The sequence below is a fragment of the Chaetodon trifascialis genome, chromosome 7 (assembly GCF_039877785.1).
Source record: "Chaetodon trifascialis isolate fChaTrf1 chromosome 7, fChaTrf1.hap1, whole genome shotgun sequence".
Lineage (NCBI taxonomy): Eukaryota > Metazoa > Chordata > Actinopteri > Chaetodontiformes > Chaetodontidae > Chaetodon > Chaetodon trifascialis.
In genome coordinates, this window is record NC_092062.1 from 26541427 (window position 1) to 26557661 (window position 16235).

Consider the following 16235-nt stretch of genomic DNA (forward strand, 5'->3'; position numbering starts at 1 on the left):
CAGTAGCTGATTCGGTGTCCAACCAAGTGTCGGGGACTGAACTATCTGAGTCTCAGAAGAGCCTAAAAACATGGTACTTCAGCATCAGTGCCTTTGTGGATAATCTCTAACTGTTGTCAAACCCTTTGTCGAACTTTTGCCCGCTGTGGTTTTGATGTATAACAACCCAGCGTTCATGATTTTACAGTTAAGACCTGAGAACAGGCTCCTTCGCTGACATTTGCTTGAGCCCCACAGCTGTGAACACGATCTATCTATTTAACAAGTCTGAGTGAGTATTTAGCCAAGCTAATGCACAGTGAGTCCTGCAGCTGATTTCACTTGAAACAAAAAGATCGGGGCTTCAGTTCGGCCACCGGAGTGCATGCATTGCACGCCCAAATTACGTGAACAGAGAAGGAAAACGGGCTGCATTAAGTGAACACACTGGTTCACTTAATGCAACCTGTCTTGTGACTGCAGCTCAAAGGTTAAAGGACACACGCTGTGCTGTCAAAACCTATTTACACATAACCGCAACTACTTAGAAACACATGCATGCATCCATATGCACACACACGCACAAACATGGCAGTCCTAATTCCACCTCTCGTCAACTTTTGTCTCAGAGAAACGCTTGCACATCATTTCCCTTCCCTGAATTTCTTTTCACGGTAGAAAAAAAGAAAAGAAAAACCTTATTGGAATTTCATATTCTCTGTATCTCTCCCTCGCTCTCTTTCTTTTTTTCTTCCACCATTGGCTTTGCCCAAATTTAGAAACCAGTGAGGGCTGACTGTCATGCATATGAATAGCTCAATGTCTCACAACCGGGCTACAAATCCTCATTGTGGCTCTGGAGATAGCTTAAGCTATACGAGCAACAAAGGCAAAACTCCCCGTCAACACCATTACTGTCAGTTCTTCAGCAAACAAACTCAACCCCACACCCTGCTTCCAACTCCAGGGAGGTCGTGTGAACTTATGTGTTTGCAAGTGTGTGTAAGTGGGTGTATGTGTGTGTTTTTGTAGGTACATATGGATGTATGTAGGCCTGTGTGTGTGTGTGTCTGCAGGCAGTGCCACAGTTTGTATGAATTTTTAATGCGTGTCTTATGACAGTGGGGCCTGCATGCGGCTTAGACTCTGTAAATTCAATTCAATATTGCTATAATATCCCATTCTGTGGCTCCGGCAAGGTCTGCACTCACTGCAAACAACGCCGCCACACCTGACAGGACTTTCACCGTCCGAGCGATCCGTCACACACACACACGCACAAATATACACATACACACGCTTATGCAAACAATGCCGCTTAACGCTTTCTCATCCTGCTTCACCATGGAAACCCATCTCTAGAAGGAGCGCGGGGACATGGTGTGTTGCTCGTACGTTTGTGTGGAAGTGTGCGTCCCTCTGGACCGAGCCAAACAGCCGGCTGTCGGAGACAATAGAAAGGTAGCACAGTATTTAGGAAAAGGCCAGAGCCGACTGCAGGAACAGGGACAGTGATGCAGATAATCTGCCAACTCTAGCTCAGCAATCAGCAACAAGAGCAACAACAAACCTTTGTGTTGACACATATTTCATCAAGAATTGTCAACTAACCTCTGTCAGTTTCGTGCTTCTTGCAGTCAATGCAGAGGAATTTTAATCTCTAAACCTGTCATTTAGGTTTAAAAAGGTTTCCTAAGATGAAAACATTTGATCGATTGCGTTATTAATCATACTAAAGGGTCATATACTTATATATTACAAAAATGATACATCAATATTGCCTGTTTTGTTTTTTTGGGGGGATACTGGCCCACCACTCACACTGCCCATTACCTCTTCAACCCTTCATGGTTAAGATATTCGACTCTTTGAGAGCTTTCAAGTTGATTATAAACGTTACTATTTGCATTTTAGGCATCAGACGCTTGGAGCTGCAGGGATAATTCATTTCATTCAGTCTTTGAATTGTGGGTTTTGCAGAAGAACAGCACATTTATGAATAATGGCTAATATATGGTTTACTTTTAGTGGCTACTGCTGACTCGCAGCACAACAGTGCTGGCTCTGAAATATGTCTATATTGCATTTGGGTGGGCAGCTGATGGGAAATCTAAGATGCCAAATTGGATTTAATAATCTGTTTCAGATTACACAGCATTACAGCTGCTTAAAACTTTCCAATCAGGCAGGTTTGCGGGATTTTAATCTGAGACTCTCTGGTTCAAACTAGGGCCAGCATCCGCTCTCATCCTTTATTTGCCCGTGAGCAAGGCACTTCAGAGGCTCTTAGTAGTAGATGGTTGAAGCTTTGCCTTCCAACTCCCAGATATAATAAAATATGAAGCAACACATTGCAAAACAAGACTAAGGGTCTACAGGGATTCTAGCAGCTGTGTGAGGCTGCATTCAGGAGCAGCAGCGCTTTGAGTTTGATGCTAACTTCAGCCTGCTAACACGCTCACGCTGAAAATGCTGATGTTTAGCAGGTTTAATGTTTAGTTTAATGTATTAGCATGCTTAATAATTAGCACTAAAAACAAAGTACAGCTACTGGAAATGTTGTTTTACATGTATTTACTCATAAAACAAGTATGGGACAATTACAATTTTTACCCAATGATGACGCTAGACATAAATTGAAGGGATTACCAAAGATATTACAATTCCTCTTGAGGGCAACACGGAAAGCTGTACTGAATTTCATGGCTATCCATCTAATAAATGTGGAGACATTTCACTCAAAACCTCAAATGTGAACCTCATGGTGGTGCTACAGGGAAAGTCAGACGGTCACCAAAGTCGTTAAGATCCACCGTCTTGACACCAATTAAATCTACGCCAAATGTCAAGGTAATCTATCCAGCAGTTATTGAGATATTTCAGTCTGGACCAAAGTGTCAAGCACTGCCATCCATGATAAAAACAGGCAGGCTCAGCAACCCTGCCTCTAATGAATAATAAATACTGTAAAAATGATATTAGTACAACAGGATAAAAGTGAAATTGGGCAGAAGAAGGCCAGTCTTCGAAAAAAAACACTCATTAGATCACACATGTATCTGTCAGGACATGAAAGCTGAGGCACGCTGGTTGTTCTGTAGCTCAAAACAAGGCTGTCACTGTCACTACCGTCTCCCATCCAAGTTCATGCGTCTGTCTCTATCAGTCCACGTCCTTTAATGCTCTGTTTTGCTGTCAAACGTGTCCTTGATGTTTACGAGGTTGAGATGGTCTCCTGCATCGTGTCGAGCGTCTCATCGCGAATTCAAAAACCCGTCTCAAAGAAGTTGCTAAATATGGAAACGGCAGGAGTGGATGCTGATTCTAAAGCCGGGCTGCGTGGCTGTTTGATGTAATTAGCTGCTAACAACAAATGGGATGCCGCTTTGATGTCATGCTGCCAGCTGCTCTCAAGAGACCAAAATCCATAAAGTAGCAGCGTTCACCTCTGTAAAGTTGTCTGTTTTCTAAAGAGGTTGAGCTCAAACTGTGAGCTGAATTCAGTCCTTTAAGTCAGTGAAGGCAGAGACAGGTTCATAATGCAGCCGATCTGCTTTCTACCATACCCAGTAATTTCACTGTTCAAGAGACGCATATCTTAGCGGCGCATGAAAAATGCAAAATATGTTAGAGGACCCTAATAGGCAGAAAAAAATTGAATCATAATAATACACTTCATTACTCCATTCTCTGGATATAAAATATGCAAGGAGGCACTAATTTGTTATCAGGTTAATTATCTATGTTTCAGAGTTGCTGAGGCGTTCACTTTCCCAGATTAATGAATTATGACTCTTATTTACTCTGGCTGGCTTATTTCTCCAGTGTCAGAGCGAAGCACAGAGGCGGAGGGATCTGATGGAAGAGGAAAACCCAAACAGGAAATAGTTTAAAAGAGGATACCAAACAGCTCCATGAACTCCAGCTTCTTAAGAATTCAGCCACGCTGCTCACTGGTGAAAACAGACTGTTCTTATGTAAAACACCATTGCAGTGTCAATTCAGCAATCAAGAGCGCTAACATTTGGCTAATAGTCTGCACAGACAGTGGACCACAAGACGACTTGTGATGTTGTTGTGATGCCCTGCGTAGGTTGTTTTCATGCTGCAGATGGAGGGCAGGAAGTGATTTTCTGCACAGGAAGCACTAAAACACACACTGAAAACGCCTGTTTTGCATCATTTACTGTTGCTCAAATCACTCAAACTGAGACACCAAGAGGAGCTTTTAGCGAATACCAAAAGCTGCTGTTCATAAGCATGAAAAATGCAAGAAATTGACCAGAAAACGCTGGAAAAAATGTCTTGTTAACAGTCTGCGATCAGGAGGACCTGAGTCAGATCAAGTCTCACAAAAGACAGCTGAACGTAAATAATGTACGATCCAAGTCTTTACCAGTGGTTAGCCTAGCAAACAACGTAATGTAAATGCCAACATTCAGCACCACGGTGCTCAACGGTCGATCTGTTAATCCACAAGACAATAAAAGCTTCTTATCCAGGCAAAAACAAAATGTCATCCCTGAGCACCTTCATACTGAAGTCGTGGACCCAACCGCTAACAAAAAAGTTGGATGCCTCCATACTTTTGTCTGCTTTCACTTGGTTTCTAGAGTAGAATGTACTTGGTTATATCTAGAAAATGTCAAAGCAATCAATCCAACAGATGTTGAGCCTGGACAAACGTCAGACCGACACTTATATGCTTAGAACCGTGACGCTAGCATGGCTGAAAGCTACATCAAGCATTTTTTACTGGTGTGCAAAGCGAGAGAAAATTCACTTTAAGACAGCTTTGATTTATCATCAGCTCATTATTCTGCAATGCACCTCAAAACACATCCAACACAGTCCTACACCCACTTTATTTTTACTTTGATCCACTAACTCTGGAGAAAAATATCAGAGCTGTGCGAGCTGCTCACCTTTTTTCACCTTTCACTTACATACTTCCACACAACTTGTCCTTCTACTGTACTTGGCAGATAGCTTGGCTCGTCTCAGCTTGCTTGTTGGAAACAGCAGCCTGCAGTTTTATATGTGACTTGTACAGTTAACGTCAACCAGTCAAAACCATGAGATAAAATACAGTAGTTTTAAGGTGGAACTGGGGGTTGATTCTTTGTTGGTCTGACAGTGGGAGTGAAAACACGACATGTAGTCATTTGCTTCTAAGTTAATATTGATAGTGTTGCTTAATGGAGCCTCTCATTGCAAACACATGTAGCCACAGCTTCTGCAGCTGTCCAGCGTATGTTTGCAGTACAAAATCCTGCAATGTTGCACCACTTCCTGACTGGCAGAGGCTGCATTATCATAATCATATACACTATTATTCAAATGTTCTGATTGTTTTCTGATGAAAAATGAATATATCCTAATGCATAATTAATGGCACACAAGCCTAGGTGCATCATTACCTGCCCTGAGCTTTTTGTTCTATTGAGGTCAATGTTACTTTGGTACCTGCTTGATGTTGACATTGTTAGTGGTGATACTGTGAAGGGAAAACAAAGGCAATATGGGAACCTTTTGGAGAATCTCTGAAAAAAATAAGACCAAGAGCAAAGGTGAAGGCTCTATGATAGTCAAGGGATTAAAACAATCTTGTGTTATTTGTATTGTTTGTACATGTTTTTTGGTGTGTGTGGTGGAGATTTCTGGCCTTAAAGGAATGTTACTACTGGGTTTTACACATACACCCACATCTTTTCCTGGGAAACCCCTGTCTTCTGCAGTACCAGGGAGTCCTGCCAGCTTACCGTTCACGTTGCCCAGGTGGAAGTATCCATCGACCAGCGAGGCTCCATTGTTGAAGTGCTGGGTCATGTGATCCAGCCAGTTGGCCTCCACGCCTTTGACCCCCTCATCACAGTTTTGAACCCGCAGTGGCACCTTGACAGTGTAGTACTTCACCTGACCCTCTCGGACCGGCGGGTGGTTGTACAAAGCGAGCAGCTCCACCCCTGTTTGAGACACGACAGACAGCAAAACCCGGCCATTGATTTAGTTCAGTCAGGGTCGTGACAATACAGATGTAACCTCTATGGAAGTGCCACGTTTTACTGCATGATTATTGAACTACTGATGTACACTGGCCAAAATCCAAAGTGTAATTTGGCTCCGTCTGTTGGAGCACTTTCCTTCTCTTCAGCTGCCAGTATTAGAAATGGGCCGGTAATCGGTTGGCTGAGAGACAGCAGAGTTTTGTTTTAAATGATAGAAGTTTTGTCGCAATGCAAACAACTATCTGCAGTATTAATCACAATCTTAAATGACTTCTTACTTTGGGAACTTTTCAACAGTAATTACACAACCGGTGTGGCAATAATCTATTGGAAGTACATTTATTTCCTATGAGATAAGCAAACAAGGAAACTCGGCAAGTGTGCGGACAGTCAACAAGGTTCTTGGCCAGAAAAAGTTGGCCACAGTGTTCGTGGTCATCGTTTATCGACAGAAAATCACAATTTGTGTGTGCTCTTGTTTTCCAACCAGTTGGATTTTCTTGTCTTTGAAAAAATGTGGCAGCGTAGGAGGCAAAATTTCTCCCAAAAAGATGACATTAAAAACCAGCTCAGGAGAGTGGATGATTTGCATGGGTCCTTGGAAATGATTCTGAAGAAACTGTCCATAGTAAAAACAGACTCTGACATGTAAATCAGAACACTGAAATTGGACAGACTAAAAGCAAAAGTGCAAAAATGTAGCCGAGACCTTCCAAAAAAATGTGACCCTGAGTTGTCAGTCGTCTATTTGTGTGGTTTAACTTTGATGTTTTCATCAGGTTTCGTACATACATACATTTATATTTGTGTAACAGCTACAAGGCAGCTGAGGATCAGGAGCTAGAGCGGGCTGACGGTTAGATCCCCACCTCCTCCTGTGCACATGGGGAAGTGTCCTTGGGCAAGACACTGAACACCGGGTTGCTCCCCAGCCACTGAGGAAGCACAAGCCAGTGCATTTCTAATTGCTGATCCCGAGCCCGGATAATGGGGAGGGTTAAACATCAATGCCAAATCAAATATGCAGATCACAAAAATCAGATCTGCAGCCAGGGATGGGCCCGATTTGCAAGCAAGATGGAGCATCAGCCGACAGGAGACGAAGATTTGTGTAAATGAAGTTTCTCAGAATCTGATTATATAACTTAAACGTGTGTTCCTCATTTATCAGGACTTTTTGTATCATTTAGTATCACATCCTTCATCTGTTTTACAGTAATCTCTGGTGTCATGTAAGTCCACATGGGCAGGACAAATATGTATGCAAGACACTATCATAAAAACTTCAACATAATCTTCATATCATGGACAAAATTTCCACCTGGCAGGTGCAAAATAAACGAGAAATTAAAAAGCAACACAAGATTAGATTCGTGTTGGCCCGAGCTGGACTCACAAATGTACTCTGCTTCATTTATTCAGCTGGTTCTTCTTCAGCAACAAGCATGAGGTAGATTAAAAATAATTTCATCATATTCACGCTACAAGTCTTCCTCATATTCCTTTTAATGTTTTCCAGAAGTGACGTTACACTGCTGATGCAGAACTTAAAAGGGACCATTTCATTGTAACGGAGCTAATTCATCGTATAACCTTGAATAATGCATTAAAAGCTCTCCAGCTCGCTGTTGTTTACATCAAGCAGAAATATACATAATGCAGTGGGCCTCAGGAGGGAGGAACAGGCTTGGAAATTTGCCCACAGTACGTATGTCACTGCTCCTTGCATATCTTACTAAATCAAAGCGGAAAGAGTTGTTTTGTTGTGATGTGAGTGAGCGAAATATTTGCTCGTTCGGATCAGGCAGCAGGCAATTCACAACGAGCCTGCTAACATTTTCCCCTTTCTTTCCAATGCAAATGTCGGACTGTCATTCCCCGAGTGAACCAGATGGATGAGCAGAATGTGCAGCACTGCCACCCACCCACCCGCACACACACACACACACACACACACACACACACACACACACACACACACACACACACACACACACACACACACACTCTGACGTGAGGTGGTGGTGGTGGTGGTGGAGTCGTGGCTCTGTCGCTTTGGTTCTTCCGTCCGTCCGTCCGTCCAGCGGACACGGAGGAAGGATGAATCATTCATAACCATTTCTCGTCTGGCTCCTCTGACTGATGTGACAGCTGGCCACCAAATTCCCCAAATCTTGTCATTTGTCACTCTTGAGAAAAGTTGAATCACGGCAGAATATTTGCTCGCCCCCCCCTCGCCTTCCCCATGTTACCCGTGTTACAACGAGGACAATATGGCAAACGAATCTTGGACAACACACAACAATGAAGTGACTTCCCATTCAACATGCCTCTTACTTGCCAAAACAACACATTTCCTCACTGTGAATGATTCTGTCGCGATCTCTATCATATAAACTGATTTAGGGTTTTGCGCCCACGTGGGAGGCGATGGCTTGAATCCTTTCTGTACCTCTGTGAGCTTCAGGAAGGTCATGAAGAAGACTGCCTTTGACAAACTATGCTGTGTTACTACTGGAATTAGGAAATATGGTCAAGCTTTGGCTCCCAGCTCTTATTTTCTGTAATCACAGTGTAGTTAGATAATTAGCAGCGTTCAACCATATTCAACGCAGATGATTCCAACAGGACAGACTTGTTCCATTTATAACAGCTTGACATAAAATAGCAGCCATTAGTAAGAAACATGCTGCCTGGCTTCTTTCTCACAACATCAAATGTTTTCTGCTTAATAGCTGAGACTTCTCCGTGTGTTTTACTTTGCTGCAGTCTAATTATGCTCTAATTATGGCACCGAGGTGGCTGTAATTCAGGTGGAGGGGAAGGTAGCTCACTTTCAGCAAACAATTATTTGGTCAGGAAAGACTACGGTCGGTAAACATCTTTTCAGCGGTGCTCTGTTCACAGGAGATATACTGGAGCATCAGAGGGATTAAGTGCCTCGCCTAAGGGAAACTTCAGCAGGGCAAAGCAGGGAGGGGGAGATGGGATGGGGTGCCGAAAGATAAGAGGAGACTATCCTCTGATATTTATTTGTTGGCATAAAAACATCTGTCTTGCTGATGTCCATCACTCTGGACTGCAGGATAATAAGTCAAACTGAGGCCGTGCTTTCATCCGGCCTTCTTCAGTAAAATCAAATTGATAGTGATGATTGTAGGGCTGATGGTAGGGCTGATTGTTGGGCTGATGGTAGGGCTGATGGTAGGGCTGATGGTTGGGCTGATGGTAGGGCTGATTGTAGGGCTGATTGTAGGGCTGATTGTTGGGCTGATTGTAGGGCTGATGGTAGGGCTGATTGTAGGGTTGATTGTTGGGCTGATGGTAGGGCTGATAGTAGGACTGATGGTAGGGCTGATTGTAGGGCTGATTGTTGGGCTGATGGTAGGGCTGATGGTAGGGCTGATTGTAGGGCTGATTGTTGGGCTGATGGTAGGGCTGATTGTAGGGCTGATGGTAGGGCTGATGGTAGGGCTGATGGTAGGGCTGATTGTAGGGCTGATTGTAGGGCTGATTGTAGGGCTGATGGTAGGGCTGATTGTTGGGCTGATGGTAGGGCTGATGGTAGGGCTGATTGTAGGGCTGATGGTAGGGCTGATTGTTGGGCTGATGGTAGGGCTGATTGTAGGGCTGATGGTAGGGCTGATGGTAGGGCTGATTGTTGGGCTGATGGTAGGGCTGATGGTAGGGCTGATTGTTGGGCTGATGGTAGGGCTGATGGTAGGGCTGATTGTAGGGCTGATGGTAGGGCTGATGGTAGGGCTGATTGTAGGGCTGATTGTTGGGCTGATGGTAGGGCTGATTGTTGGGCTGATCGTAGGGCTCACCCCTAAATGTCAGTGAATGAAATAATCTGTTCATAAGCGTCCACGTCAATTTCAAGTCAAATCAGTCTTTTCTTAAACTGTAGTTATTGTACACAGAGCGATAGAGAATAACAGCATGGCAGGCTGTGAAGTCTCAACATTACCTAACTACAAAATGAATCATGACACACAACAGGTCATCACTTTTCCCTTGGGCGGCTGTGGCTCAGGAGGTAGAGCCACCAATTAAGAGGTCGGTGGTTCAATCCCTGGCCTCGGCAATCCACAAGCCGAAGTATCCTTGAGCAAGATACTGAACCCCAAAACTGCCCCGATGCTGCGCCATCAGTGTGTGAGTTCATACGTACGTCGCTTTGGATAAAAGTGTCTGCCAAAAGACTAATTTCCCCCTGTGTAACTTCACCAGCCAGGACTCAAACCAGTGACCCACCAGTCACATGTTCCCTGTGACTACGACGGACTGAGATACAAAAGCATCGTGTTGTTCCTGTGAGAAACTGCAGAGGAACAGATGCTTTATTGTCAGGAGGAACACAAACTTAAGCGATCTTTGATCTTGAAGGAACTCCATTAGTAAGCAACATAAATCTCTAAAACAAGCTCACCACTCCCCCCGTGCCCCTCTGCTACAGTGGCCTGTCAATGACACCAGCAGACTCCACTGGGTAATACAAACAAATAAACTTTTCAGAGCAGAGATCTGCTGGAGAGCTGATATTTTACCAAGAAACAGTGGTAATAATGCTGCAGTCATTTGCTTCCCGGCTGTATAACAAGAGTAAGGTTTCAAAGCCAGAAACGTCACCAAAGTAATTGGTGCTAATCAATAACTTTATTAATGTTTCAGAGAATTATTATGGTCATTTTTGTGCTATAGGGCAGTAAAATGTTACCGAATGCCACAATAATTTGATATTTATAGATGTGCTCGTTTATCCTCGTGTCAGAGACACACACAAACACACACACGCACACACACACATACACACACACACACACACACACACACACACACACACACACACAGGAGGAGCATGACTAATTCCTCTGAACCTAATCGCGTAAATTCATTACATCAGACGACCCCTAAGCCTTCAGAATAAACTCTGTGTAGCTAGGCTGACTCTCGTTGTCGCTGGCAGGCCGGCTAACAAGAAAATGAGCGCATGAGTGTGGTTCGGACATTGAAAGCATGTTGCTTCAAAGGCTTATCTGATAGCCGCTCGGCTGTCCAAATGACGGGGTGGGTGGCAGTAACCCCGCCATGATCACTGCAGCGTGGCTTTCCAGCATGACACGGCGTCATTTCGACGTCTGCTCCCATAATCTGAGGCGCTGGACACTGATCCCATCACAGCGAGGATAAAACCAAGCAGCTGAAGAGACGTCTGCACATTGACTAAGACGCTGCAGATATTCCTCAGGAAAACTTGTATCATGGAACTCAATCAGTGTATGTCAACATCAGAGGAGCAGATATCTCAATCAGTTAAAGACGTGTTTGTTAAATGTTGACTGCAAATCAATATCCTCTTTTTTTCCTTTTTTTGATCGAGTTTCTCATGAATTTTCATTTCAGGTTCTTTTCTTCTTTGTCCCTCTTATCCCAGCTCTATCTCCAGCAAAATACACGGATTTACTACTGAATTGTATTGCAGGTTTTGTTTTTTTGAACCGAGAGAGGTGACATTCTTGTAGTGCACAGAAGTAGCTGTGAAGAGGTGAGGCTGGCTGCTCGGCAGCACAAAACACAGAGCCCATGTGCTGTTAGGCTTAGGCTGCTGAAACACTTTGTCAAGGTTATGGAAAGATGCTGTTTTTGCCTAAATACTGAAGAAGTCAACATGTCTCATTGTTGGTCTTGAGTTTACTTTATCAATACTTAACCAGCACAACCTCTCCCTTAAGTGCTCTGAGTGGCCTAAACATACACATAAATGTAGAAAAAGAGGTAAAATGCAGGACAGTATAAACGTTTCCTCAGCGCGGTTATTAAAAATGACCCATGAGATTTCCTACAAAACGTTGTCGCTCATGCAAATCCGTTGCATCTGAAAGTCATTTGCGGGACACAGAGTTGTCTTATCCAGACACGACTGTACAGCTGTCACTACCATGTTATGCTTTCCATTTACTCTTCCACCACAATCCCTTTCTTTCAGACCGTCCAAGCATTTGAGTCTCCAAACTTATGGGCTCAGTTTCGATCCAGAGCTCCGGTCTCGGGGACGGAGATCCTCTTTCGACCGTAAGGCACAGACTTTCGCCAGCTCCGCTGCCAGCACTTGCACGCCGTTCACCTCAAGATCTGAGGATTAGCGAGGACAAGCCAGCAGTAGCCGGGGCTCTCAGGCCTCCTCGGCAGACTGGGCATTAGTAGAGAGGGACATGGGAGTTTGGCAGGCTCTGCTACCACCCCGGCTGGCTGCTACACCGGCGCTGCTGGCGTTGTCACAGAGATTCAGGGGGATGAAGGTGGGGGTAGAGGGAGAAAGCTGTGAAGCTGAGTGAGGTAGAGGACGAGGCAGTGGGGGATTATCTCACTGCAAAATGCACTGCAGGGAGGCCCAGATGGACCAGTGGGCCGTGGTCTGCTGTGATGCCAAGTGTGTGTTAGCGCACACATAGAAAGACAAAGAAACACGCGAACACGAGCACAAAGTATGAGCGCATCAAAGAGTGCATTCATTATGCAACGTCGAGTATTAGGTGCTTTGAACCTTGCACAGTGTACATACAAATATACACCAACACACACACGTTAACACTCCCACTGGGACGTGTATCTAATGCACAGTTTGCACACTGCACTGACACATATCACAAATAGGTTCTGTGAGAGGAGGCGACACTGCAGGAGGGGGGGGTGAGAGTGGTGGGTGTCTCCATCTGTCAATTCGAAATGCTCGAATAAAGCCGAAACTATAAATGTCTGTGCTAATTTCAACACCGTTCCCACAAAAAAGAGGGGCACGGCGAACACACAAAGGAGGTGCAGCCGCGTATGCTTCACTTTCTGCGAAGACAGAAAGCCATGAAATGTGCAGCTTTCCGAAAAACCCGACAGAACTGTTGTGGCGAATTTCACACACGCCCCGCTTCGGCGGCTAAGTGTGAGTGTGAATTTGTGTGCGCCACGGCTAAAGACGATTCCTTTTGTGTAACGGATAGAGAGGATTATATCCCAAGGCGGCACATTGTTGTGTAACATTGAGGCAATAGCAGGAAATGACACCTCCGCAGTTGCCAAGTGTTTCAAGAGGAATCTACGGCACCATGCTGTTCTTTAGTTAAACAGCCAAAAGGTATGGCTTCGAATGAAACCGGGACACGAGTCAAACAGATACGCAGACAGATATTGGTTAACGATCAGAAACTGTCACTTTAAATCTGTCTCTGTGAATGTGTGAGACAAGACGCTGCAGCTTACAGTGGATGCCCCTCAGAGCAGGCTTTGACTCCAGACTGCTTTAGCTGCTCTGGGACCAGCAGTCGACCGCCGTTTGACGAGGAAGCTCGCAGATGTGAGTGTGTGTCAACGTGCGGCGTGAAAAATGAATCATTTTGGAAGCGATTTCCATCCGATGTCCATAAATGATGCAGAAACCTGTTTCATCCACGTTGGGCCTGTGGCGGTGCAGCAGTTGTGGCCTTTCAGGGTTTGAAGTTTTGACCTTTAATTATTTTAATTATCATTCCTCATTAGGCCTTTCTGTGTAATTTGTGAAGATGGCTGTGTGGCAGGTCCAGTGTCATTTGGACTTCAGAGCCTTGTCAAGTTTGAAAGCTTTGTAAAGTTTTGAAATTTCGAACTTTATTCATGCGGCCCCCATTGGACCAATTAGTGTATTTTCCTTTAAAGGTTCTGCTCACCCAAATAACAAAATAACACTCTTACTCACTCACGTCCCCTGATATGTAGCCTTGCAAATACTTTAGTTTTTATACACACATTTTGAGATTTCTGCCTCCACTCCTGGACAATGATGGTGAACAGAACTGCGTTTGTGGCGCTTCCAGAAACAGCGTCTCTGTTGCTCTGAATGAGACTTTCAGATGCTTTTAAACGGGGCATTTCTTTAGTAGAAAGCAATTCTGATGAAAACTCGTTAGACTTCATTCCCCAAACTTTCTCTTTACTGAAGGCCAGATGCAATATGTGTTTTCCCTCCCTCTAGGTTTGGTAAAACTGGACCAGATCTGTGTTTTGAGGTAAAATATTTATAAAAAAAAGAGCTTCAGGTAATGAAATAGAAAATGCAAAATATGTTTTTGGATGGGAAAAAGGTAGAAGAAAGTTTTACTTTTAAGCTGTCATGGTGCTGAATTTGTTGTGGAAAGGATCCAAACTTTCTATATTTGCTATTTGTTTTAAATGTGTGTGTATGCCCGCACTTGTACACGTTGGTATATTGGTGTTTGTTTTAAATGTATTTTCTATTCTGCGTAACTGCAGCTCATGAAATGTCTCCATGTCATTACCCAGAGGAATTGTCCTCTTCACCTGCTGTTGTGAGCACTTTGTCCTTCACTCATCTTCACATGTAAGAGCTGTGTCTGTCCTAATTACACGTCTTTCTCCTTTTAGTTTGTGTTTATGATGGCAACCATAGAGACCACTCACCGTCGCCCCTCCGCGGGCGGTATCTCTGCTTCTCCTTTGTGTCTCTGCCTCTGTCTTTGTTGTTGTTGTGACACGGCGAGTCCTCCTCCGTCAGCTCCTCGCTGTGCTCCAGATCTCCATCTGATACTGGAGAAGCCGCAGGCGAGACCTCGTCCAGAGTGCCCTCCACCCCGGTCCCTGAATGGTTCCCAGTGATCTCACGCTCGTTCTTCTCACCGCTCGGTGCTCCTTCCCCGGCCCCACACGAGGCTTCCTCATTCGCCTCTTTTTCCCCTGCGTCGGCTTGAGCTTCTGGCTCTGCGTGGTTTCTGGGACTTGAGGGGTTCGAGGGGCTGCAGCTGCCCAGGGAGCCGAGCACAGAGCTGGGGCTGGAGTGCAGAGAGAGGGAGGGGGTGTCTGGTTCTCTGATCCTGGTGCATGGGGCCCCGTAGGGTTCCTGGACAAACCCCACGAACATCACCCCCTGGTCTGCAGCATCCTGGATCTGCTGTTGAATGCATGAACGAAAAAATCAGAAGTTAGAATGAAAAATGCAGATCGTACTGCTGCTGCTTGATCATTCGATTGATGGAAAATTAATCAGCTTCTATTTCGATAATCAATGAATTGCTTCAGAATTTGCTGCTTTTCTTGCCCATATATGATACTAAACTGATGATCTCTGGGTTTGGACTGTAACAAAGACATTTTTCACTATATTTTCTATCATTTAAAGACTAAAGGATTGACCCTTTCATCTAGAACCTGATTGGCAGGCTAATCAATGCTAAAAATGATCATTAGCTGCAGGCGTCATCTTGATTGCATGTACTGGTGGAGAGCTTGGATGCGGATCTGCTGTTACTCTCATTATTTCTGGGTTCAGAGCATCAGCAAAATGCCAGAAATGTGAGTTCAGGATGCAAAATAAGAGCGACCCATGAAGCAGAACTTAAGAAGGTATTTCCCAAGAGAGCTCAAACCGAAAGCAAACTTTCAGAATTACTTTGACATCGATTATCCTGGAATTGTTTTCCCCACTTTCCATTTTTCTACCCCTCATCTCTTTTTTGTCCCTTCCCGGCAGCTTCTCCAGCCACACAGCCGCTGATTGGATTGGAGCGGCCACAACCCCGGTCAGGCCTGCGCCGCATCCCAAATCAAGCGCTCTGCTTTTTTTCCTCTGTATAATTGTCGTCAGGTATTTTATGTCAATATTGGGATTCTGCCATGGAGCGAGATTGAAATGTTAACTGTCAGAGAATGTTAATGATACCATTCTCCATTTCTGCACCCCCCCCATCCACCTCCACCAACCACACTGCCACCCCCCCAAGCCAAGGCGGTGCCGCCGCTATCTGGAGCCACAGTGAGGAAAGAGAATAAAAATCAAATCAAACTCGCAGGTTATTCACTATGAAATTAAATTGGAAAACAGTCACATTGTTTCCAGCCATATTGTTTAATATCAGTGAACGCTCTCTGGGTGCTTCCACATCATATTCCTCATACCAATATGTTGAAATGGAATTGCTGAGATAAAAGGGAGCAACTGTTGTATCTCATTTAATGGTAATGCAGGCACCCGGAGAAACAGAGAGAGAGATGAATGGTTTTGACTGTCTAATGTTGGTGCAGTTGATAGCAAAATACATTCGAATAGAGAGCTGTAATGATCAAATTTACAGTTAGCACCATTATTATTATCATTATCATTTCATCAAATCCCTTGTTTGATAGAGTAGAACCACTCAGATTAGATTTCTTCTTCCAGCAGACCGGCATCTAAACAAAGACTGCATATAAATAACAAACACA

General features: G+C 44.4%; 1 protein-coding gene across 2 annotated transcripts in view; it reads right to left on the minus strand.

Annotated features, from left to right (window-relative positions):
• The window catches only part of LOC139334523 (raftlin), a 98975-nt gene that overhangs the window by 25537 nt on the left and 57203 nt on the right, over positions 1-16235 (minus strand). Inside the window, exons 6-7 of one of the 2 annotated variants that reach the window (XM_070967464.1) lie at positions 14439-14925; positions 5742-5945 (exon numbers count right to left, since the gene is read on the minus strand). In XM_070967464.1, coding sequence (XP_070823565.1) covers positions 5742-5945; positions 14439-14925 — 691 coding nt within the window. The remainder of the gene's footprint in view (positions 1-5741; positions 5946-14438; positions 14926-16235) is intronic. The other variant, XM_070967465.1, reaches the window with a different exon arrangement.